Source organism: Octopus sinensis, linkage group LG17 (assembly GCF_006345805.1).
Source record: "Octopus sinensis linkage group LG17, ASM634580v1, whole genome shotgun sequence".
Taxonomy (NCBI): domain Eukaryota; kingdom Metazoa; phylum Mollusca; class Cephalopoda; order Octopoda; family Octopodidae; genus Octopus; species Octopus sinensis.
Genome location: NC_043013.1, coordinates 18,011,518 through 18,039,238, shown reverse-complemented (window position 1 = coordinate 18,039,238; position 27,721 = coordinate 18,011,518). Strand labels below are relative to the sequence as shown.

The following is a 27,721-nucleotide window of genomic DNA, read 5'->3' as shown; positions in this document are numbered from 1 at the left end:
TCTCCAAGTTTACAAGTTTTTTCTTGTCCATACATTCATAATATATTTGTGTGAGTGTGTGTGTCTGTGTATACATACATATATGTGTGTATATATATAAACATATGAGTGTGTGTGTGTGTATATATATATATATATATATATATGTAATAATAATAATAGAAGAGTTTATTCAAAAGGTACTTATGTCATCTTACAAATATTTCATTAATAATTCAAAAAATAAATATCTGTTATATATAGAAAATTGTATAAGCAGATTATATTATCAAATCTTCAGAGACTGTAACTCTCATAAGTAACCTTTAAGATTTATACAGGACTATAAACAATATTACAGTAACAACAGCCATAACTACAGACGTTATAACTACATTCATACCAAAACACTGTCTGCTATTCAGTATAAACCTGAAAATGTAACTAATGAGAGTAAAGTAATCTCTGAAGAGTTGATCATGTAACCTGCTTGTAAGATTTTCCTCATAAAATGCAGTTTATATTTCATTATTAATTAAACATTCGTAAGGTGATATAACTAAATAATTTATAAACTAACTCTCCTGTTTTGTTTTATATGTATTATATATACAAACACACATGTTCACACGCACATGCGCACACACACACACACACACACACACACAATTATATATATGTATGTATGTATGTATGTATGTATGTTCTTCACTTCTCTTTTTAATTTCAGAGTAAATTTTGACCAGCCACCAACTTGGTAGCAAGGTTGAGAAGGAAAGTATCTTTTTTTAATCATCATCCTTTGAATTTGAAAGTTTTGTAGATGTAGGTTTGTATGTATGTATGTATATGTGTGTGTGCATGGGGTGGGGCCTATGTATGTATGTATGCATGCATGTATGTATGCATGTGTGTGTGTGTGTGTGTGTGTATGTATGTGTATATGGAGAATCCAATGATAATTCAAAATAATTTCATATCTTGTGCCATTTTATTTATTTCAAATGGTGTTTTTTCATGTATTCAAAAAATATTTGTATTGGTCTTTTTTCCCACTGTAAAATATGATCATGGTCAGCAGTTATTTGGTCACCCTTAAGTCGGTCAACCACTGTCACACATATCACAGCACCTTTGTGAAGAAAGAGAGACAAATTTATAGAGAAAGACAGTCAATAAAGAAATAAACAAATGAATAAATGATCAAATATATGTTTTCTATTAGAAATCAACTAAAAGCTGGCCATGGTGGTTGGGTAAATTGAGGTTTGTTCTGCGATTATATGTGTTTTGTGATTACAGCAATCCCTCACCAAATATATTTCAACCAGTGTTGGCATGCTAACATCCTTGTACGTTAATGGTTTGCCATAAGTACTAGGGTCAATTTGTTTGACTAAACTCTTCAAAGCAGTGCTCCAGCATGGCTGCAGTCCAATGGCTGAAACTAGTTAAAGATATGTATTTACAGTAATCTCTCGACTATCGCGGGTGTTACATTCCAAAACCTCCCACAGAAATAATTGAAATCTAAAAAAATATAAATACCTATCGGCTGCAGAAACCCGCGATATACTGAGTAGTCTGCGATATAAATTTACATATATTAGCCAGAAAAATCCATGATGTACTGAGTGTATTATAGGTGAACCGCAATGTACTGAGTGTACCAGTACTTGTTTACACTAAGCACAAGGATTTACTGCCTCCAGACAGGCAACCACAAAGGTCTTCTTTCCAGATGCTGAAAACATTCTCCCCGCCAACCTCTCTCCTATACAGTAAAGGCAAGAAACACTGACTTTATCAATTCTATACATTTGTAGTAATACTACTGTGTAAGTTTCAGCGCACATGCGCAGAATTGGATTACTTCCGGTTGGCCACCGGAAGTTTCCTCATGCACATGCGCAGGAACTGCAACCGAAAACCTGACCGCTGAATCGGTCTTTCTGGCAGAGCAGCGCTAGCAGTCAGACGTGGCTCGACTTCTCTCAGGGAAGAACCCTACGCACAGAGAACCTCACCCCAACGAAGCGGAAACGAACACCAAATCATCTTGACTCGCATGAGAGAACATTGTAACCAGTCCTGTGGATTCGGCTGCCGGTTTCCCCACAAGAAATACATGTGTACATGTTTCACCTGTAAACTGCAGAATAAACCACCACTTACTGTTATTGAAGACAGCCTGACTTTGTCTCCGTTTCTTCAACTTGAATTGAATGTGACAGGATCAGACCAGACACCCCTCCAGTGTTCCTGAATTCTCATCCTGTTACACATTCAACTCTTGAATTTACTTCTACCATCTCATCCTCCTCTGTTAATTTTGTTGACATCTGTCACCATTAACTACAGAAACTGCTCCTCTATGTCCATTCTCTATAAACTGACCAACTCCACAGACACAAAAATACACACACATGTTTATATATATGTGTCGGTGGCACATAAAATCACCCACTACACTCTCGGAGTGGTTGGCGTTAGGAAGGGCATCCAGCTGTAGAAACACTGCCAGATCTGACTGGCCTGGTGCAGCCTTTGAGCTTGCCAGACCCCAGTTGAACCGTCCAACCCATGCTAGCATGGAAAGCGGACGTTAAACGATGATGATGATGATGATATATATATATATATATAGGTAAGTAGAGTTAGCAGTTAGAGTAACCACCTAAGGGATAAGAATATCCATAATTACTATATATACATATACACACACATATACATGACAGGCTTCTTTCAGTTTCTGTCAACCAAATCCACTCATAAGGTTTTGTTCAGCCCAAGGCTATAGTAGAAGACACTTGCCAAACCTGTGGTTGGGAAGGAAGTTCCTTACCACACAGCCGTGCCTGCTTAAGAAAGTCAAAATGGTTCACCAAGGGACAGCACAGACTGGTAGCAATGTCCAGGGTTGTGAATTGGACTTAGAACTGGCGTCCAGTTAGATAGTTGACAGCCAAAGTCAGTGAAACCATCAGAGAGGTAGAACTGAGGCAAATAGTCATTATAGAAAACAAACAGTTTGATGTTTCATAGGAATTGTTTGATCTCTGGATGGACCTGACACTCATCAGCATAAAGAGTGGGGGGGGGGGGGTCTGAACTGGAGACTTCAAGAGAGAAAGAAGTATTCAGGTTCAGAAAGCGGGAGCTCAGAATGGAAGATGACATCAAATATCAGAACAAAAAATGGTTTTACTCACATGGAATATTCATTTTATTACACAAAGCTACAAAACCAACGGACTCCATTTCCATATTGGTCACACCCTTATCCTGTAAATGTTGAAGATATGCATCTCGGTCTTCATCAGAAAAGCTAGAAAATGGTCCATCAAGACGGCCTTGACCTGTTAGAATAATATAAAATATAGATTTAATATTCTTTTCTACTCTAGGCACAAGGCCTGAAATTGGGGGCAGGGTGGGGCAGTTGATTAGACTGATCCCAGTACGCAACTGGTACTTAATTTATCAACCCCAAAAGGATGAAAGATGAAGTTGATATAGGTGGAATTTGAACTCAGAACATAAAGACAGACTAAATGGCGCTAAGCATTTCACCCAGTGTGCTAACATTTCTGCCAGCTCGCCACCTTGAAATATAGATTAATATTTCAACATGGTTGAGCAATTTGGAATGTAGAATATTTCATATGAAATTTAGAACATTTGCTTGTTTGTGGACAGGTGATGGGATAGAGAGGAGGCGAAATAGTCAGTGGTACCTATAATGCATTAATAGACAACACACACACACACACACACACTCTCTCTCTCTCTCTCTCTCTCTCTCTCTCTCTCTCTCTCTCTCTCTCTCTCTCTCTCTCTCTCTCTCTCACAAACATTTTTGAATAATATAATGTATAAATGTAATTATATCATCATCTTTATTTTGAAGTTCTGTGATGCAAATGACCTTAGGATCAGCAATACTAACTTCAGGAAGTCAGCCAGTCAGCTGTTCACTTATTAATCTGGTGGGCACACAATCCAGATTGACGACATTCTCACCAGAAATCAAGAAAGGTGGTTGCTTATAAATGCCAAGTCATTTCCAGGTGAAGAGTGCACCCATCAACATGGGTTAGTCATTAGCTCTAGGCTACAATGATGCCAAGAAGCAAACCAGTCTGCAAAAGAAAGATCTGGAAGACGAAAATCCTTCTGAATAGTCAGAGGTTTAGGTTTATAGACATTCTAACTGAAGCATTTGATGAAAAGGAGGAGATAATAACATATAAAAGAGGACAACTTAATGAGGGCTGCAGACTAAATTTGTGGCTGGTGCAAAGTTTCCTCCAGAACTAACCTCCACAACACTTTTCAAAGCATTAATAACCTGTTTAATGTGACTATCAAGAACAATGGGGTGGGGTGATGGAAGGAATAAAATAGTAAAGTAGAAATGAAATGAAAATACCTTCATAGAAGTCATCACAACACATTGTTGTTCCCAAACAATTTGGTAAAGACAGACTATCGGCAATAGCTTTCAATTTGGAATAAATTTCTTTGTTTGGTACGGCTGGATTATGAACCATTTTTCCTAGAACTGGCTGCAGATTAGGGAAAGAGAGAGAGAGAGAAAAAAAAAATTAAATGTTTTAATATTATTAAATTTTTTGAGCAGTGGTGTAGAATCTGTGTAGATGTTATCAAAAAAGAAACAATGATATCTTCAAAATATCAAAAACACTGGTATGGGAGCTGGTGGCAGGTGAAAAGCACTGGTCATAGTACCATGTAAAAAGCACTCAATACACTCTGTAAAGTGGTTGGCACTAGGAAGGGCATCAAACTGTAGAAACCAAGCTAAAACATACTATGGAACCTGGTACATTCCCTGGCGTTGCCAGTTCCTGTCAAGCCATCCAACCTATGTTAAATGTTGATGATGATGATGAATCCTCACAACATTTCATGCCTTTCTGCAGCTGTGTTGTGTGGCCATGTGGTATTCATTCTCACTAATAATCACTAATTAAGTTCTTTCTTCAGCTTTTAAAGCTCTTGACAAATGCGGAAAAAAATATCTTTTAAAGAAGCGAAAGATAGCAGAGTTTCTGGGATGTGAGCACTGCATCCTTCAAAACTTCCATGCTTCCTGAGATTCACCAACACTACACCTGATTTTCTCCCCACCATACACACGCAAGCATGTATCTGACTCATACACTGTTCCCTTTCCAGACATTTGTACATTACTGCATATGCTTTATACGCATTTTTGACAAGTGGTGGTGCACCTGAGCACTGTATACAATAATTTCATCATCATTATTATTATTATTATTATTATATATTATGTGGTAGTATTCATGTATGGAGTGTGTGTATATGAGAGTACTGTAGTTAGCAATTCTTATTTGTTCATTATACTTACATTTCAAAATTCCTCTGAGCTTTACTGCTAGCATTAGGTATTGCAAATACTGACTCTGTATACCAGTTCTTTTTTGAGCCATTTTGTTATGCAGAAGATAGTTAGTAGTGTACCTGTGGTTGCAAAAGTGTTGCAGGGATTGATCCTTGTATATCTCCTATGATCCTATACTTCCCAAGCAGCTGTAGCTGACTTTCATTATGTTTCTATTAAAAGTTTTATGCTATTTATGAGTTTGCAAGGAAATGAATGTCCATCAAAGTTAAAATGTATCTAGCAACATTAGTAGCTACTTTAATATGGATTAAACTCCATGATCTTTCAACAACTACATGTGCTAGTTACAGTAAATTATTATAGAACAGGGCAGCCTTGCCACATATAATCTTATCTTATGATAAATCAGAGATCTATTTGCTAATATTGCTAGTGATATCATTAAGAAGCTTAACAAGAATGAATGTATGTGTGTGTGTGTGTGTGTGTGTATGAGTGTGTGTGTGTGTATGTATGTATGTATGCATGCATGCATACATACATACATACATACATACACATTATATATATATATATATATATATATATATATATATATATATAGTAGATATACTTACAAGATTCCATTGTTGTTGCAGCTCCCAGTTCACAACTTTTTCAGAAATAATGACAGTTCCAGGATCTAAGCCTTGAAAATAAATGGTGAGAAGAGAATTATAAAATGAAATAGAAATTGTCTGTATGCAAGTATATATGTGTGTTTTTATATATGTGTATGCATGCATGTATGTATATATATACACAATATATATAATATATTATTTATATATATATATATATATATATATTATATATATATACACACACACATTTATATAAGATATTATATTATATTGTATTACATTTATGTATTCATAGCCATGCACATATATGTATCTGTGTATACATACAGACACACATATCTATATACACATAGAAGTAACTATGTGAATACATATGAATGCCTTGTGTGGCTTAATCTTTACTCATGTCACTGTTAAAAGCTTATACAATCCCTTTTTAGATTAAAATTTATAAATTATCGTCCATACTAAGTTAGTTTAGTCATGATACCTCATTCACCATACAGGTGACTGCTAGGCATAGCAACTACTCAAAAGGATGGGGGGGGGGGAGTTTAAGCATAACAATTACTAAAGTGGGTGCAGATGGCATCAATATATGACCTGCACACTTCTCACAAGTTGTTTATCTGTACTGAGTTTTCTTTGCAGTTGCTAGGCTACAGAGCATTGAATGTAGTTAAGGACCTTCCCCAGGTCAATGAAAGTTAAGTATGGTGGTTTCCGCTTAGGTAAGAATTCCCCCTGCAGTTGTCTCACAGGGGCATATGTGTATGTGTATTTATCTGTATGTGTGCTTGTGTGTGTGTGTGTGCATGCGCACATAGGTGTGTATTTGGTATTACGGTATTACTATAAGGTGGTGAGCTGGCAGAAACGTTACCACGCCGGGCGAAATGCGTAGCCGTATTTCGTCTGCCGTTACGTTCTGAGTTCAAATTCCGCCGAGGTCGACTTTGCCTTTCATCCTTTCGGGGTCAGTAAATTAAGTACCAATTACGCACTGGGATTGATGTAATCAACTTAATCCGTTTGTCTGTCCTTGTTTGTCCCTTCTGTGTTTAGCCCCTTGTGGGTAGTAAAGAAATAGGTATTACTGTGGGTGTGTGTATTTGGTGTAATGGGATTAGTGTAGGTGAGTGTGTACAGAATGTAGGAAGCTGAATGGTCAAAAAAGAGAATGATTTCTTTACCAATTCCACCACTGGTGCCAAGACGGAAGAATGTGACATCAGAACAACCTGCATGAAACAAGAGTTTGCCAATTTCTTGCAACACAGTAGACAAAGATGGAATTCCAATGCCATGCTGAAAATATATATGCAAATTCATTTGTATAATATATATATTTATATATATACAGACAAACAGACAGATAGATAGATAGATTGATGCAGTCAGACATACAAATAGAGATCATGATGGTGATGGTGTAATAGTGGTGTAATGGTTGTTATGTGGTGTGACAGGGGTAGTAGTTGTGGTAGTGGTTTGGTAGGTAGTTATTGATAGAGAGTGGGGTGTGGGAGTGATAATGTATGATGGTAGTATCTATGGTGGTGTTGGTGGTGGTGCTAATTATGCTACTGATATGATGATGATGGCAGTGGTGGTGGTGGTGGTGGTGGTGGTAGTAGTGATGATGATGATGATGATGATGGCAATGATAGTAACTACAGTTAATACTACCACCACCGTACAGTCATTAACACAAGGTTACTTATATTAAAACCACCACAGTACACTACCCATGCACCAACAGTAGTCATGGCTTGAATATCTTTCATCATGGGTCCGTTTAATCAGGAATGGCACCGATTTCAACAATGGTGACAAGGCATAACACATAACACAGTACAGCAATAGTTACTTACATTAACAAAGAGGACTTGGCCGACCTTGTAGAGTACATAACGGTCAGTACTCTGAGCATAGTTGTAAGGTTCCTGGCCTTCTGCAGTAAGTCGTTCTTCCATAAGACGAGCATAGGCAGCCATCCTCTTTGCTGAGCCACCCATACAGACAAACTGTAAAGAGAAATATCACCAGAAAAAGTCAACATTAATAATGATTTCAAATTTTTTCCACAAGGGCAGCTTGGGGGGGGGGATTAAGTCGATTACATCAACCCCAATGTGTAACTGGTACTTATTTAATCAACCTTGAAAGGATGAAAGGCAAAGTCAACCTCAGCAGAACTCATAATGTAATGGCAGACGAAATACCGCTAAGTAGCAGACAAAATACCACTAAGCATTTTGCCCGTGTGCTAACGATTCTGCCGGCTCACTGTCTTAAAGTGAACATTAATAATGATCAGTTAATAACAAGATTCATTAGAACACGGTAACAAAATGACTAGCAGTAATTGTAGTGGCTCTTTACATTGTGAGTTCAAATACCACTAAAGCCAACTTTGCTTTTTAACTCTACCAAGGGGTTGATAAATAAAGTACTATTAAAATAATAATAATAATAATAATAATAATAATAATAATTGTGTACAGTGCTCAGGTGCACCACAACTCATCTAAAGTGTATATATAATTAGGTGTAGTTTTGGCAGATTTCGGAAAGCATGAGGGCCTTAAAGGATGCAGTGTCATGGCAGTCAACAACTGACGCAGGCAGTTTATTCCATGCTTCAGCAACTCTGAGCGTGAAAAAATGTTTCCGAAAGTCATGGGAGCTGTGTTGTTTTCTGACTTTGTAGGCATGTCCACGTGTGTTAGACACATGGAGATCAAAAAGGTGTTCAGTGTTGTTGTTGGTGAGGTGGTTGATAACATTGTGGGTGTTTACCAAGTCCGTCGCCAGACGCCGGAGCTTCAGTGAATCCATGCCCAGGGAAACAAGGCGCTCAAAATATGGTAGGTGTCTGATGGAGGGTATGCGTTTGGTTGCACATCTCTGGACAGATTCCAGGAGGTCAATGTTCTGAGCAAGATAGGGATTCCAAACTGATGATGCGAATTCCAAGTGTGGTCGTACCATAGCTGTATACAGTTTTAAATAGATGGCTGGAGAGCGGCTAACAAAAGTCTTGCTGAGTGATGCCAAGACACCCTCGGCCTTCTTGACAATTTTAGAGATATGCTTTGTCCAAGGGGTTAATTCTCCACTCTCCTTCTCTCTAACACTCAAGCTATCTCTCCTTCCTTCTCTTTTTTTTGCTTCTCTCTCTCTCTCTCACTATCACACACACACACACACACACACACACACACAGAGTAACAGCTACATTTCATCAGAAGAGAGTCATAAGGAACTACTCATCACAAGTGATCCTACTCATCCAGTACCCTAAAAAACTCAGCCAAAGAAACCAGAGAAAAGGGTAGGCATAGATGGGCTGGTAAAGGGTGATTTTAATGAATTAAGAATATATAGTGTGCAACATTTGGTAAACCTTAATTTAGTAAAACAAATTCGTGCCATGGGTCTCTTTCAGTTATTTCCCCTTAGCTCCATTTACATTTAATTATGCAAATTATTCTTGGCCAAAAATGTACAAAACTAATGATAATGTAAATTATTTATTATTATTATTATTATTATTATTATTATGGCTGGGTTCCAACCCAGGTCAGATTTTGTCCTTTCTAATACTAACAGGGGTCACACACTCCTCATGTACATTGCATTTTCTCATTAGTAGAGACAGGATCTCCCTTTGGTGAGGCAGAAATTGAATGGATCCAATGAATCAGTTTGTTGAAGCTTACATCCACCAAAAACCAACCTCTCGCAATTCAAGGCTGGATCTTTTAATCATTGAGGTTTACTCTTCTGGGTATGTTTGGCCCAGGACTGTTTATTTTTATATTCACAGATAACCTATCACTTGGAGACCTGGTCAAAGGAAGTTTCTCTCCATACCAAAGGCTGCCAGAAGATGGTTTGGCTCAGTCCTCCCCACCAACTGCCTTAGGAGCCCTCCCTCCAGAATTTCTGTAGGAGTTTACACCCTTAACCTTTCACACTCCTGTGTGTATGAGCCAAGAAAAAAAAAAGGAAGGAATGTAAGAGAATGGAAAAATAAGAATATAAAAATACAAATATAAAAAGATGCTGAAACATATACAATATATATATATAAACACACACACATACACACACATACACACACACACACACACACAAAACACATACACACAAATATCCCATACATAATGTACACATTGCTGAATGGTTGTTGACTCTCATGAATTCCTCCACCTTTAGATAGGTTTTACTTTTTGTCCCTTGGGGTGTCTAACAATCACCCTCCTCACCAAGCAAGCTCAGTAGGGTTGCCAATTTAGCCACCAATGACCCCATCCATGTGACAGGTTCTACTAGGTTACATGTTACCAATAGCATTTTGCAAGTGACCTACCAGTGTTAAAACAGCAAGCAGAACATGTATAAACACACACACACACACTGAGTCTGCACTAATGTTCAACTCATCAAAGTTTTTGGTTTTTCCATGACATATATGCATGTGTGTATATGTATGAAAGTGTATGACTGTATGAGTGTGCATGTGCACATCCAAACACTCATATATGTGTGTGTGCATGTGTGTGAGTATGTATATGCATGCGTGAGTGTGTGTGATATTCCTTCCAGTTGAAAACATATTTTCAACTGGAAGGAATATCAAACAAATACACCATACAAGAAGCAGGTTAATGCCTAGTACAATATTAAAATGATTGATGAAATATTTAAAAGTCTGATGTACTATTTTAGTGTCTGATGCAATATTTTAATGGTTGATGTAATATTTTAAAATCTGATGTAATATTAAAAATGTAATATTTTCATTTAAAACTGTTACATATTTTAATCTTTGTGGTGTAATATTTAAGTACTTGACATACTATATTTTTAATTTAACACAGCTTTACCTTAACATCTCCAAATAATTTAGAGACATCATCTTTAGGGACATTTATCCCAATATGGAAGAGATGGTCATCTTTCATCTGTTTGATTCTCTGGTTTGGAATAGTAGCCATTCTATAGAACAAAAATATGTAAAAGTTATGAAAAATATTTGCCAAAAAAAAAGAAAAAGTACTACACAAAGATATTTTAAAAAGCAAAGAAAAAAACATGTAAAAAAAAACAAAAATAATCTATGTAAAAAATATACGTAAAAGCCTAAAAGGTAAAAATAATGACCACCGCCAGAAACACCAGCAGCCAATAACACTAAAACACCACTAATATCACCACTCACACTGACACCACCATCACCCATACTACCATTACTCACACTGACACCACTACTCATACTACCATCACTCACACCACTACCACCACCATGACCCTTACCACCAGTACTGCCAACAACACCACAAACACCACCACATCACCACCAACAATATCCCTACAAATACCACCATCACCAACTACCTGGTTCTTGGTTACCTTTCTAGAACCTGTTCTGTTGCAAGACCTGGTCTCTAGTTTGGGATAAACTCCTCCCTTTCCACCAACACTCACAGAAATCATGTAAAGAATTGTGCTTGAGAATAAACTTGCTTTTGTTTATTTAAAAAAAAAGTCACCATTAATCAAGTAAATTTATGTTTAAAGATAATTAGGTCACCTAATATACAAAGAGCTAAGTAGGTCACTTAGATAAAATCTTCATGTATACATATGCTTGTGTGTTCATGTGTATGATTATGTGTGTAGAATATGTATGTATGTGTGTATATATATTCTTTTATTCTTTTACTTGTTTCAGTCATTTAACTGTGGCCAGTTAAATACTGGAGCACCGCTTTAAAGGGTGTTAGTTGAAGAAATTGACCCCAGGACTTATTCCTTGTAAGCGGGCATAAACACACCAGAATCAGTCATCCAGTGATGGTGGGGAGACACACGCAAACACACACACACATGTGTATATATATATATATATATATATATATATATATATGATGATATATATATATATATATATATATATATATATATATATATATATATATATATATATATATATATATATATATATATATATATATATATATATATATATATATATATATATATATATATATAAAACAGGTTACTTCCAGTTTCCGTCTACCAAATCCATTACAAGGCTTTGGTAGGCTCAAGGCTATAGTAGAAGACACTTGCCCAAGGTGTCACACAGGGGGACTGAATCCAGAACTATGTGGTTGGTAAGCAAGCTTACCACACAGCCACAAATAAATGAATGTATGCATACATCTGTCTGTCTGTATGTATGTATATATATATTAATTATCTTAAGTGTACACCATTATATACTCATCATGGCTGATCTTACCAATTGGTTTTGCACTAGGGGTACACTGGAGTGTTAGATAACAATCTAATTATACAACTCTACGCTCATCAGAGGTAGCTGATGTGGAATGAAATATGGCAACAATAGAGACCAGTCACCATATTTCATACTGTACACTTCAGATAATACTTCCACTCTATTGACAGATATACAAGTGCATCATTTCCCTGACTTATGGATCTTTAGATGACTTTCGTGTGTATATATATAGGCGCAGGAGTGGCTGTGTGGTAAGTAGCTTGCTAACCAACCACATGGTTCCGGGTTCAGTCCCACTGCATGGCACCTTGGGCAAGTGTCTTCTGCTATAGCCCCGGGCCAACCAATGCCTTGTGAGTGGATTTGGTAGACAGAAACTGAAAGAAGCCCGTCGTATATATGTATATATATATATGTATATGTGTGTGTGCGTATATGTTTGTATGTCTGTGTTTGTCCCCCTAGCATTGCTTGACAACCGATGCTGGTGTGTTTACGTCCCCGTTACTTAGCAGTTCGGCAAAAGAGACTGATAGAATAAGTACTGGGCTTACAAAAGAATAAGTCCCGGGGTCGAGTTGCTCGATTAAAGGTGGTGCTCCAGCATGGCCGCAGTCAAATGACTGAAACAAGTAAAAGAGTAAAAGAGTATATATATATTCATCATCATTTAGCATCCGCTTTCCATGCTGGCATGGGTTGGATGACAGGAGCTGGCTAGGCAGAAGACTGCACCATGCTTTGCTGTCTGGTTTGGCATGGTCTTTTACAGTTGAATGCCCTTCCAAATGCCAACCACTTCTTATGTGGCATCAGCACTGGCAGGATCACCGAGTAAATTGCAATACAAAGAAGCTTTGCTGTAGAGGTGATACATGGTTACTGGGTGAAAGAGGAAGAGAGAGAGGGAGAGAGAGGGAAAGAGAGAGAGGGAGAGTGATGTCCAATGACCAATTTGCTATGTTAAAAAGTTGACTTTGCATTCACCATTTCACATGTACAACTTCCATACCATAAATCCATTGGGCTGATCCTATGGAAAGACAATGATTGTAGTAGCATAATACTCGTTATGATTTCCCATGCCTTCCCTTTTCTATTTCATGCACACATTCATTAACATACATTAACATATTAGCAATCATCAGCAGTCAGTCTACTTTGTTCGGCTCTCTTAGCATTAAAATGTTATTGATCACCTGACCTGCCTTTGGCATTGAATTAGTATTAGTCATATGAACACCTTTTCTTCTAGGTAGCTAATTATTGAAATTATACTATAAAGTTCATTTCTTTAATCTCGGTGGTTGCTTACCAACAACCTTTTGAAGATTCTGACTATTATAAAATCTTGGAATTAAAGATTTATTGCAAATTTAATGATGGCAGCTTAAAAGAGAGACCCACACAAATCATAACACAAATGTCACTAATTAAGGCATTTCATGGTTTCAAAGATAATTTCTCAATAACATGATCAATAAGTGCATGTATTTCTTACTGAATTCCATTTACACATTTATAAATCCCAAACTTAAAAGGCACACTCCATGTGGACTTTTAGGCTAGCTCCTGCACAGGGTTAAGTGGGCTTGCGGCCTGAAACTAAAGATAATAAAGCATATATTGGTACCCTACCAATATGGTATTACTTTAAATTCAGTTTAAATGAAAAACTTGTCAGTTAACAAATTTTTTGAGTTCTTTTAAAATTTGAATTTTCAACTGTTAGCTTATAGCAAGTCCTCATCCAGGCGTGATCCCAATGCTGCATCTTCAAGAACCAATTGAAGGACAGATCAGATTATCAATCTTGGGATCATCCTGATTCTAAAAAGGTATATGTCTCTCTCTCTCTTTCGGAGAGGCACAAGCACCTACACGCACATATACACACACGGCAGTAACTTCCGCCTGCCGAATTCAATCACAAAGCTTCGGTCAGCTCGGGGCTGTAGTGGAAGACACCTACCCAAAGTGCCACGCAGTGGGACTGAACCCGAAACCATGTAGCTAAGAAGCAAGCTCCCTAACCACACAGCCATGCCCGCGCCTACATGTCTATGAAGAGCAAATTTAGACTGAGACACAGAAGTCTCAAACAGATGGACAATTTCGTGCTTATTATTATGGATGTCTTTCAACCCCATTCAAAATATATACACTCCTTTCACAAATAACAAATACACATTTCAAACTCATGAACCTCACTTAAAGAATAGAACAATAAACAATTTTTCCTGTCTTCCACTAAATATTAATATTAATATTGTGCAAATATTCCATGTATCTCCTCTACAGCAACAGACCGATTTCTGTCCTCATTCTTGATCTCTCTTTGGCTGGGTAACCACATATCTCCTCTACGGCAAGACACCTGTTTCTATCCCTCAGTCACACTCTAACTGCTCATCACCTAGCACAAGGCCACCCCTCTCAAACAATCTTTGTCTTGCAAGTTACTTGGTGACCTTACCAGTGCCGAGGCATCCAATCCACTGTAAAGTGGCTGGTGTTTGGAAGGGCGTCCAGTTGTAAAAACCATGCCAAAACAGGCTTCACTGGTGCTGATGCCATGTGAAAAGCACTTTGTCCACTGTGTAAGGTGGTTGGTATTAGGAAGGGCATTCAGCTGTAAAAACCCTGCCAAAACAGACAGTGAAGCCTGGAGCAGTCTTCTGCCTGGTCAGCCCTTGTCAAACCATCCAACCCATGCCAGTATGGAAAACAGATCTTAATTGATGATGACAATGATTCTTCACATAGAAAAATATGTATTAACAATGTACCAAACACTCACTACTCATGTTAAAAATAAGCCTCAAGTTTTCCTAGATACTTCTTGACACTTTAAATACTGTTTTAAATACGTCATATGACTGGTATATTGTTACAAAAATATTTTGCTTGTCATTCAAGAATGAGGGAGGTTCTTCTGTTTTTATTTTTCTTAGTAAGCATTATTAGTGAATTTTGCAATGCGTCTCTTATTTCCTTCTTAATGTGTTGTTCCGCATGAATGCACAAGTTTAACTTACATAATACTTTAATAGACTTGTTTCTATCAACATGTAACACAATGGTGTCATCGAAACCATTCTCTCTTTCTATAATTTCTATTTCATAGGCGGCGAGCTGGCAGAAACATTAGCACTCCGGGCGAAATGCGTAGCCGTATTTCGTCTGTCGTTACATTCCGAGTTCAAATTCCGCCGAGGTCAACTTTGCCTTTCATCCTTTCAGGGTCGATAAATTAAGTACCAGTTACACACTGGGGTCGATATAATCGACTTAATCCGTTTGTCTGTCCTTGTTTGTCCCCTCGGTGTTTAGCCCCTTGTGGGTGGTAAAGAAATATATACTTTCTATTCCAATTGTTTAAAATATGGAAATCATTTTAAGCTATTAAATACAAATTCAATACATGAGTAGCAGACAAACTGCCTTCATGTCAAACTGGGAACTTTTAAGTCTGAAATCCAAAACTGCAACTGAATATTATTATCATTATTATTATTATTAGTAGTAGTAGTAGTGACTAGAGGTATTACTGCAGGCAAAGAAGCATTCCAAAATTCATGAAGTTTAAACTTACTAAGAAGGTAATAAACATTATCTGGTTCTCAAATGATACACAAAATATTTTTGAGAAAAAATAGCAATAAAATCAGGCATTTAAAAACCATATTTAATGACAAAAAGTGTTTAAGACAATATACAGCTTATTTTATTGTGTATATTGTATCTTTTATGTTTTACTTTTACTTGTTTCAGTCACTTTGACTGTGGCCATGCTGGAGCACCACACTGAAGGGTTTTTTGTCAAGCAAATTGACCCTAGGACATATTTCTTTTAAAGCCTAGTATTCATTCTATCAGCCTCTTTTGCTGAACCGCTAAGTCATGTGGATGTAAACAGACCAATACCAGTTGTCAGGCAGTGGTGGGAGACAAACACAGACACAAAGAAACACACACATAGATATATATACATATATATCATCATCATCATCATTTAATGTTCACTTTCCATACTGGTATGGTTGGATGGTTTGACAAGAGTTGGCTAGGCAAAGTACTGCACCATGCTTTGCTGCCTGTTTTTGGCTTGGTTTTTGCACCTGGATGCCCTTCCTAACACTAACCACTCAACAGAGTGGACTAGCTGCTACAAGGGTGATGCCTTACCTAGAAACAACTACAGAGGTATAAAATTGCTAAACCAGGTCATGAAAGCTCAACTAATTAGGAATATAATTAAACTAGATGAAAAGCAATTTAGTTTTGTACAGGCGAAGAGTACCACAGATGCCATCTTCCAAGTGAGACAGCTGGCCAAAAGTAGGCCATTGTACTTGGCTTTCGTCAACCAGGAGATAGAGTCCCTCACTCTGTTATCTGGTGGTCTCTAAGGAAGTAAGGAGTAGATGAGTAGCTTGTTAGAGATGCACAAGCTATGTGTAGCACAGTGCTGTCAGTAGGGTGAGAGTCGACCAGTGATGAGTTTAACATACAAGTAGGAGTCCACCAGGGACTTACCTTCGAAACGTGGAGTAGATGAAACAGGGACAACTGAAGAAGGGGAATATTCTTTATGTTTCATGTCTCATTTCTCCGTTTGGTTTTTTTGTTGTTCGAAAAAAAGTTCGTTTTCGATGTTTTTGTTTTTGTTTTCGTTTCTCCTTGTGTTCAACGTTTTTTTTATGTCCTGTACCCATATATGCATGTATATATACATATATATGTAGGTATGTACATATATGCATGTATGTATACATATATATATGTAGGTATGTACATATATGCATGTATGTATATATATATATATATATATATATATATATATATATACTCACAACAGGCTTCTTTCAGTTTCCATCTACCACATCTGCTCACAAGGCTTTGGTTGGCCTGAGGCTATAGTAGAGGACACTTGCCCAAGGTGCCACACAGTGGGACTGAACCTGGAACCATGTGGTAGGGAAGAAAGCTTCTTTACCACACAGCCATATCTGTATGTTTGCAATACTGTTAATACACGTTTTTGGTAATATCCAACCAATTATCTGTAACATAAGTTTCTAATAGATGCTGACAGACAAAAAAGAAAAGTTTAATTTTCATGACTAAAGAACTTACGGAAGATTCTAGAATGTTTTGAGAGACATATGAAAACTTGGGGTTTAGAGCTCCTGGGGGACTTTACACACTGAAGGTGACAACCGTGTTTTTAGATCTGTTTTGATAAGATAATTTTCATTCCTCAACATTCTCTCTAAGAAATTATTCCTGTTGTAACCACCAACTATCTTCTAATTGATATGAGATATGTTTCAGCTCTCATCATTTGATAATTTCATCATTTCTTGATTCACAGACATAACTAATAAATTGTACATAATGTAAATTAAAAACGTTTAGTATTATAAATAAACACTGTTGAAGGTAATTCTTTCTTCTACTGATTATTCAACATGTAAAATATAACACAACAGATGCGTTAAGTTTCAAATCATCTGACTGAAATACCATATTGCAAAGATAACTGCATACCATCTTTGAGTACCGTTTTGAACATCGTATTCTGCACTGTTCTTTAGCTCCATTTTTATTAAATTCTCAAGAATGATTTGAGTCACATAATCTTTGAAAGATAACCTTGAATAGATTCAGTCATACTTTGGTCTGGTGATAAGAGCCTGGCCCTTTCAGCAAGCACCATTTATTTTTGAGAGGAAATTAATAACATTATCACAGATAAAATTCTTAGTTTCAAATTTCAGAGGTTTAGCCCCAATGCCAAGACTTTCCATATGGCCATCATACCTACCTAAGTTAAGCAGAAGTCTGTAATTTGCTTTTTACTGTTATTATCCTGAAGAATCTTTTCTTTCAAAGCAGCAGTCATGCCTTTGACATTTCTGGGTCATTAACTGAGAGTTCATTCACTTGAAGTGCAACTTACGCAAATAATGTCATTGCTACGAGTTAAAAACTTTTATGTTTTATTCAGCGATATGCATATCAAATATCGTCAGATACAAAACATATTAGTGTATGTATTAACAACGAATACCATATGATGCAAATGGTGTTAATACGCGCAATATTTTCTAGATACTTTCGTTTTTATTAACAGTTCCTAGAACTTCAACAATCTGCGAATGAGGTTTTAGTGAAATGAAAGCCACGTGATAGGTTAGGCTAATAAAATGTGAGCTTTTGATATATTTCAACCGAAATATGCAAAAAAGAAACAGGAAAAATATTTTGAAAATGAAAACCATGAATCATTAACCTAACCTAAGATTCTAGAAATGACACAGATTATTATATCAAAAGGCTAATTGAGGATCTTAAATTTTGTCACAAGGCCAGCCATTTCGGGAGAGGGGTTAGTTGATTACATCAATGCCTGTGCTCTACTGATGCTTATTTTATCGACCCTGAAAGGTCTTGGAGGAATTTGAACCCAGAACATAAATACGGACAAAATGTCGCTAAGCATTTTCTCCGGCATGCTAACAATTATGTTAGTTCGCCTCTTTAAATGGCTAATAATAAACATTCATCAGCTAAGTTGATGCAGTTGAACAATGAACCTTTATTTATTGAAGAAATGTGTTAAAAAAATAAAATTACACAGGAACTGAAAGTTTATAAAAATTTAATTCCTTGATATGGAAAAAAAATACTGTAAATACATTTGATACTGCGGTAAATTTTGTTAATCTGAAAATTTACCCAAAATTATTTTATTTACATAAATCAAATAAACTCACTTTTAAACTACATTTCTCCAATGGAAAATCAGAACAAAATTTTATTAATTTAAATTGAATTTATTTACATATACAATTAACCGATCCATTTTACATAGATGTGATGGAAAAACAAACGAGATTTGCAATTAACTGAATTATGCACTTAAGCCGAATTAAAAACAGAATGCAGTGAGAAAATGAAAAGAAATTCTGAACCCTTTCAAAGAAACCTCTTTTTCTTTCCCTCCTCCCTTTGTTTTCTCTCCATGGCGTGGCGCACCTTTTTATATTCAAATTGTGTGTGTGTGTTTCCACACCATATATTTAGAAACGTTAGCACGCCAGGCGAAATGCGTTACGTTCTAGGTTCAAACCTCGCCGAGGTCGACTTTGCCTTTCATCCTTTTGGGGTCGATAAATAAAGTACCAGTTACGCACTGAGGTCGATATAATCGACTTAATCCCTTAGTCTGTCCTTGTTTGATCCCTCTGTGTTTAGCCCCTTGTGGGCAGTAAAGAAATATATAGTTATATTCAGAAACTTGGTGACTGTTGGCTAAAGTTCTGTTAAACAGAAACAGAACAGGAGTATCGTAGGAGATACGTTAAACAACCTTCCAAGAGGACAGTTACGCACTGGGTGGTGGGGGTGACTATTCGTAAATATAAGTCGGAATTGCACATCTACATGAAATTGTTACGGACAGTGAACTTCGAATGCTTTCACTGCTCCAAATAACTGTACCATGGACTTCCTTGCAAGTTGTATGGCTACAACCTGGAACAGAAGTACCGGGTTTATAAACTGCCCTGGATATCATTGTAATTTAGTTCTGTCAACTAAAGACTTAGCTCGTATTGGCGATAGCGAGATGAGCGAACAGCGTGGTTTGTTAGCTTCTTACATCCGTGGTTCTCAACAGAGGTCCATAGAGGACTTTTGGTGGATTCGCGCAAGCAAAATAGTAAATTTGGGATCCACAGTATTCCTACAAGTATCATAAGGGTCTATGAAAAAATTTGGTCAATCTCTAGTTTAAGACCCGGTCACAAAAATGAAAAAATAAAATAGTGTAATAGGTGTCCTGAACTAGAGATTAACCAAAATTTTTGCTTGAGATGTATTTATTACAAGAAAGAGCAGCATTTCTTTCTTAACGTTTTACATACCTCAACCTTCACAAGTAAATGTGACAAACATAATAGGAAATTTTGAAAGAATCTATAAAACTAGTTTTTAAACGTCGAATGGCTATCGGAATCCACCAGGGTGAAATACTAATCAAAAGGGTGTATAGGTAAAAAAAAAAAAAACAGTTGAGGCCCACTGGTTTAAAGGAACAAACATTTGAGAGGATCAGAAGTATCATCCAGCATGGCTAGACAGAGATTACAGTCAAAGAAGTGCCAAATTTTTGTGAGTTCACGTCCACTTCTATTTTTGAAATACAAGTCAATATAAAGCCACCAACAGGATATGTAAGATACTGTGAGTAATATGAATAAAGATTCCTATGATACAGCTGGAATAAATACCACTACCACCACTCTAAAAGAAGGGGAAAATTGTCAGCTTCGCTCAGTTCTTCGTTTTGATTACAGTGTGTATGGTTTAAGTACAAAGATTATAGGATATAAAGCTCAATACGTTGGGTAGTCGTGAACAGGTCCAGCCCGGACGAAACTCGAGAAAACTTTCAATATAATTATTAAAACCCAGAAACACACCTACGTACATATATACATACGTACGTACGTACGTTAGTAAGTAGGTACCTACCTAGTTACAAACGTATGTAGGTAGGTGTGTGTGTTGATTATATTCAATATAATTAACACACACTTGCTAGCTCCCTCTCTCTCTCCCTACCTAACAGGCACAGCCCGGGCGAAACTCAAGAGAAGACTTTCAATATAATTAACACACACACCTTCCTACATACGTTTGTAACTAGCTAGCTAGTTACTATCTATCTATCTACATAGCTATCTATCTATCTATCTATCTATTTATCTATATAGCTATCTATCTATCTATATAGCTATCTATCTATCTATATAGCTATCTATCTATCTATATAGCTATCTATCTATCTATCTATCTAGATAGATAGATAGATAGATAGATAGATAGATAGATAGATAGATAGATAGATAGATAGATAGATAGATAGATAGATAGATAGATAGATAGATAGATGGATGGATGGATGGATGGATGGATGGATAGATAGATAGATAGATAGATAGATAGATAGATAGATAGATAGATAGATAGATAGATAGATAGATAGATAGATAGATAGATAGATATGTTTCTTTATTAGCCACACAGGGCTGCACACAGACAGGACAAAATTACAAGGTAGAGCTTTTCTTTTGGGGGTAAAAGAAGGGGGTTTGGTTTTCGATCAAAAGGGATCGTAAATGGAAAGAAAGAGGACCAAAAAAGGGGGGGATAAAATAAAATTAAAAAAAAAAAAGATAGATAGATAGATAGAGATAAGATGGTTCGGAGTTAGCATGAAGAGAGAAAAAGTGAGAAGCGGGGATGGATGTGTGTGAGTGTGTCTTGCCAAGAATCTTTATAGTCGAGTAGTTTTCTCCGCTTGATCGGTATTAACCAAACTATCAACAGGTTCAACACACACAGGGGTGAGACAAGGAAAATGAAACCTTTACATGTTCTCTCGACCTGCTAGAAATGGCAGCTAAATCTATCTTAAACTACATCATAATGTCTAAAAACTATTTTTAAAAAAACGGACGACACGTTATATAACTTAGCTGAGTGGTGGGGTGACTATTCGTAAATATAAGTCGGAATTGGTTTGACTGCCAGTGATCGCACATATTGAAATTGTTACGGAAATTTCCAAATACTTTCACTTATACAATTTCTCCGAAAAATTGTCCAGATATACAATGTCCATTCAGGATGAATAAAGAACACGTACACCTTGTTTATTGATGTGGGCCACTGTAGCCTAGGAGTTCAGAATTCATTACATTTACGTCATTTAAATATGTTAAGGAGTGTGTTGAGAGATGTTGGCTGCTGTGTTAAGGAGAACTGGTTGTTATGATAATGGTGCCTTAGTAAATAAGAGTCTATTTATAAGCTGATGTAACGTGTGAGAGATTCTAGATAATATATAATGGGTTTCATTCATAATTGAGTACCAATATATCGCAATATGGTCCTGCGAGCTGTCAGAATGGTTAGCACGCAAAGCAAAATGTTTAGCGGCACCTGAGCACTGTATACAATAATTTCATTATTATAATTATTATTATTATTTTGTCCGTCTGAGCTTTACGTTCTGAGTTCAAATTCCGCCGAGGTCGACCTAGTCTCCCATCCTTTTGGATCGATAAAATAAATACTAGTAGAACACTGGGGTCGATGTAATCGGCTTACCGCTCCCCTAAAATTGCTGGCCTTCTGTCAAAATTTGAAACTAATATGTTCCAAAATTCATAACGAAACAAAATGTTTAGTAATCGTAAACCCTAACCCTAAGGCACATGCAAATAAATAAGAAACATGTACTCCGCATGTTTGAGAATAGAGTCTGTGACATTAAATATTGTGTGGGTGGGTGTTTCTGTTTGCACCGGTCTAAAGGAAATTCAGTATTATCATTTATGTAATGTACCGTGGCTTGAATTTTCCACAGACAGTGACCTGTAGAATAAGTACAAGACTTAAATGAATACCAGCTATCGATACGATTGATGAAAAATGAAAAACAAAAAAATTAAAAGGAGTGCCTCCCCATGGCCGCGGTCCCATAAATGAAACCACCTTCTACTTTTGTCCGTGCCAGCAAACGAAATGGTTATATATTTGGTGGATTTTATTTCATGTTTGCGGTTAGAGTGTATTATGTGGACTGGTGAAACCTTTCTTGCGGTCGGTCAAGTTACGGTAACAGTTTACAACATAACGCTACCAACAACAATACCATAATCATCGTCGTCATCAACACCGCATTTCGTACCTTGGCAAGCAATTCTTTCTCCAATACTACAGCCACCTTTTTCTTTCAAACATTGTTTATAATTTTAAGCTATAGTTTAATTTTCAGAAAGAGTAACCTTAATAAAGAATTAAATGATTAATTATTTTAGTTTAATATAATAATAATAACAGTAAATTCGTATATAGGCACAAGGTATGATTTTTTTTAACCCCCCTTTTTTTTTTATAGTTGGGTGGTAGTGGAATATTAATTAATGATTTTAACGACATCAGTACTCGATTAGTTCATTATTTAATATATCCAAGAAAAATGAAAGGTAAAGTTGACACTACGAAATTAGTACTCCGAACGAAGAACACAACTAAATACGACCCGATGCTCTGAGTAACTATACCAACGCTTTCATTATAAGAATACACATTTCATCGGTTTCATTATTTCGAAAAAGCTTTATTAAAAATAAATAATGAAATCCATTAAAATGTTTTGTCGAAAGAAACTCTTTAGAAGGCTCTATCATTCATTACACTTTAACTGAAAGTATTCTGTTGGAGGGAGCTTTGCCCGGACTAAACAGAGTATCAGTCTAGATTTGTGATCCAGTTGTTATTGTGGCGGTCCTAGAAAACTGAAAGTTAGGAGTCGGCAAAAACACCCGTAGAAGAAAAACGAACTAAAAAGAAGTCTAAACATAATTCTCCCATCTTAAACAACAACAAAATCTTAAGGCCCTTAAGGCATTTATTCGATAAACCCAACAAGGTGGCCTCAGAACAGCATTAAGAAAAACATATTTCGCACTCGAAAAACAAAATCTGATTGAAAGTAGCGAAAGTATTCAAAAGTAGAAGAACTACATTATATTTAAAGATCGTCGAAAGTGAAAGACGACGAGTTTCATCTGAGATAGATTTGCTTTTTGTATTTTTTTCTAGTAGAGTAAGCGATCAGGCGGAGACCCCTTATTTGATTTGGAGGTGTGTTTGTGTAGTTTAAGTGCTTGAATGATAGAATGGATTACACACAAGCTAACTTTGCCAATTTTTATCAAATAATATTCAGCATCTTAAAAAAAGACAGGAAAAGAGAAAGGAGACATTGGATGACGTGGTCCTACGTGAATGAAGAAAAAAAAAGACGGAACTGTTACAGCTGGAATGCCTTAGATATAAGTCTGTTGAATGAGGACTGGAATATAATTTAAAGGCAATATTAAATCCTGATCCTACAGGACTGCAAAGATGTATTTACAATACAAATTACGATAATTTGTACTTTAATTTTCATACATAACATATAATCATGTACATCTTTTAGAACATAGTCTAAGATTATTGCTGGCAAATTTCATAAATTAACATAAACATTTATTTACATGAAACAAAATTACCGGAGAACTTTCTTAATTTGCACCATGATGTCAGCGATCATATATTATATTGATTAGATATTATTTTATATTGATTAATACGTTACAAATAAATACCTTTTGCAGTTTGATGTGCTTCTAAAGTGCTCCTCTTGTTTATTTCATTACTGCAGCTGATCAACAAAGCTTTCACAAATCTTCTCTCTCTCCCTCCCTCACTCTCTTTTGTACTTAACTATTTCTCTCTCTCTCTCTCCCTTCCTCTCTCTTGTACTTAACTATTTCTCTCTCTCTCTCTCTCTCACGTCCTTGTATTCCTCTTATCTTTCCCTCTCTTGTACGTGAGTCTTTCTTTCTCTCAATTTTTCCCTTCTCTTTATTTTCCTCTCTCTCTCCGTTTGTGTGTGTGTGTGTTTTTTTTTCTCCGTTTGGTTGTATGTATGTGTGTGTATGTATATATGTATGTATGTATGTATGTGTGTATGTATGTCTGTATGTGTGTATGTATGTATTTACGTATGTATATGTGTATGTATGTATGTATATGTGTATGTATGTATGTATGTGTGTATGTATGTGTGTTTTTCCTGTTCTTTTAGATATAACACTATATAAGTGACTCAAGGGTCAGATATTCCGTGAGTAATACTTATCAAATATATGTTTATGTGATAAGAAGTTAGCTTTCCAACTACATGGTTCCAGGATCAGTCCCACTGCGTGGCACCTTGGATAAGTGTCTCCTATTATAGCCTCGGGCAGACCAAAAGTATTGTGAGTGGATTTGGTACACGGAAACTGAAAGAAGCCCATCATATATATATATATATGATGTGTGTGTGTGTGTGTGTGTGTTATCTTCCCATCCCACCACCCCCGTGGCTGAGCAGTTCAGCAAAAGAAAACGATAGAATATAAGTATAGGTGCAGGAGTGGCTGTGTGGTAAGTAGCTTGCTAACCAACCACATGGTTCCGGGTTCAGTCCCACTGCATGGCACCTTGGGCAAGTGTCTTCTACTATAGCCTCGGGCCGACCAAAGCCTTGAGAGTGGATTTGGTAGACGGAAACTGAAAGAAGCCCGTCGTATATATGTATATATATATATGTGTCTGTGTTTGTGTGTCTGTGTTTGTCCCCCTAGCATTGCTTGACAACCGATGCTGGTGTGTTTATGTCCCCGTTACTTAGCGGTTCGGCAAAAGAGACCGATAGAATAAGTACTGGGCTTACAAAAGAATAAGTCCCGGGGTCGAGTTGCTCGATTAAAGGCGTTGCTCCAGCATGGCCGCAGTCAAATGACTGAAACAAGCAAAAGAGAGTAAAGAGAGTATCAAGGCTTTAAAACAAAATAATAGGGTCGATTCGTTCGACTAAAATTCAAGGAGGTACCTCAACATACTCGTAGTCTAATGATTAATAAGAAAAAGATAAAGGATATTCTCTCTCTCTCTCTTTGTCTCTCTTCGAAATCAGTCAACCCATTGTATAAATACTTCACACTATATAAATATAAACAATATAAAATACTTCACACTCCGTATATATAAATATATATACTTCACACTGTATAGATATAAACAATATAAATACTTCACACTATATTATGTATTGAGTCCTTCCAATTTATATTTATTGTTCTTAGTCATTATGAAAATATGCAGGAGTGGCTGTGTGGTAAGTAGCTTGCTTACCAACCACATGGTTCCGGGTTCAGTCCCACTGCGTGGCACCCTGGGCAAGTGTCTTCCGCTATAGCCTCGGGCCAACCAAAATCTTGTGAGTGGATTTGGTAGAAGGAAACTGAAAGAAGCCCGTCGTATATATATATATGTGTGTGTGTGTGTGTTTTAAGGGAATTTTATTCCCCAATAATACTAGGTATTGAACCATTATGAGGTTAACATATGTTCTAATTAAATATATATATACGTACATACATGCACAGATACACACGTACATGCATACACACACACACACATATATATATATATATATATAATTATATTTATGTGTATGTATGTAGTGTGTGTGTGTGTGTGTGTACATATTTATTTTCTCTCTCTGCTTATTTCTGTGTTCATTTCAGATGAAGAGTCTAGGCTCAAAACGTAAAAGACTTTCTCACTTCCCGAGCGTTAACCTAATACATCTGTTTATTGTTTACACACCCGTCTTCATCTTTTTTTTTTTTTTTTTTGTAAATTCCAACTACATATTTTGTTTTGGGATTTGGTTTGCAAGATTCTTTGTATGAGTTCGTGTGTTGAAGCATATTCTGTTGTGTCTGGGGAGAGTCATTTTCTTTTTGTGTCTTATAATGTAACACACTCACCAGTAAAAATTTCCACTTTTTTTCTTATTTTTATTTTCCTAAAATTTTCGTTATTTTAGGAAAATAAAAATAAGAAAAAAGTGGAAATTTTACCGGTGAGTGTGTTACATTATAAGGCACAAAAAGAAAATGACTCTCCCCAGACACAACTATATATATATATTTAATTGGAGTATATGTTAACCTCCTAGTATTACTAGGGAATAAAATTCCCTAAACACACATACACACACACACACACACACACACACACACACACACACACACACACACACACACACACACACACATATATATATATATAATATATATATATATATATATATATATATACGACGGGTTTCTTTCAGTTTCCTTCTACCAAATCCAATCAGAAAACTTAGGTCGAGGCTATTATAGAAGACACTTGCCCAGGGTGCCACGCAGTGGGACTGAACCCGGAACCATGTGGTTGGTAAGCAAGCTACTTACCACACAGCCACTCCTGCATGTGTATATATGTATGTGTGTTTGTATGTGCATGTGTGTATGTAAACATGTGTGTATATATATGTTTTTCTTTGAAATTATCTAACTTTTTACCTTTGCAAGCCGGACACAAAGTGACAAGGTTCTTTTAAATCAAGACAGCTCTCGGGATTTGTGGTTATTGGAATTTGTTGGTGTGCGCATATGTATGTGGCGTGTATGTGTTGAAGGTGTGTGTGTGGGTGTGCGTATGTGCACATAAGTGTGTGAGTACATGCGACTTTGCATTTGTGTGTCAATGAACTTGCAGTTGAGTAGCAGGTAGTGTGTGTCAGTTTAGTACACAAGTGTGTGTGTGTTTGTATATATCTATATCTATATGTGATTGTGTGCGTGTATTGAATGCAGGAACCTCAAATGGAGATTCCCTGGAATGTTTTACAAATAGGCGTAGGAGTGGCTGTGTGGTAAGTAGCTTGCTTACGAACCA

General features: G+C 36.5%; 1 protein-coding gene across 1 annotated transcript; it reads right to left on the bottom strand.

Annotated features, from left to right (window-relative positions):
• Window positions 1-948: 948 nt before the first annotated feature.
• Window positions 949-24,798, bottom strand: LOC115220972 (uridine phosphorylase 1). The gene is made up of 8 exons (XM_029791181.2): window positions 24,547-24,798; window positions 10,890-11,001; window positions 7,869-8,021; window positions 7,188-7,302; window positions 5,989-6,059; window positions 4,412-4,547; window positions 3,192-3,338; window positions 949-1,111 (listed from the first exon to the last, which is right to left on the bottom strand). Exons 2-8 carry the CDS (start codon window positions 10,998-11,000, stop codon window positions 975-977), a joined length of 870 nt encoding a protein of 289 aa, XP_029647041.1. The 5' UTR covers window position 11,001; window positions 24,547-24,798; the 3' UTR covers window positions 949-974.
• Between the last annotated feature and the right edge of the window lie 2,923 nt (window positions 24,799-27,721).

Coding starts and splice junctions, on each gene's coding strand:
- LOC115220972 (XM_029791181.2), bottom strand. CDS start 11,000: ATGGCTACTATTCCAAACCAGAGAATCAAACAGATGAAAGATGACCAT. Junction 6,060..7,187: donor TGGCACCAGTGGTGGAATTG/GTAAAGAAATCA, acceptor TTTATTTTCAAG/GCTTAGATCCTGGAACTGTC. Junction 4,548..5,988: donor TGCAACAACAATGGAATCTT/GTAAGTATATCT, acceptor CCTAATCTGCAG/CCAGTTCTAGGAAAAATGGT.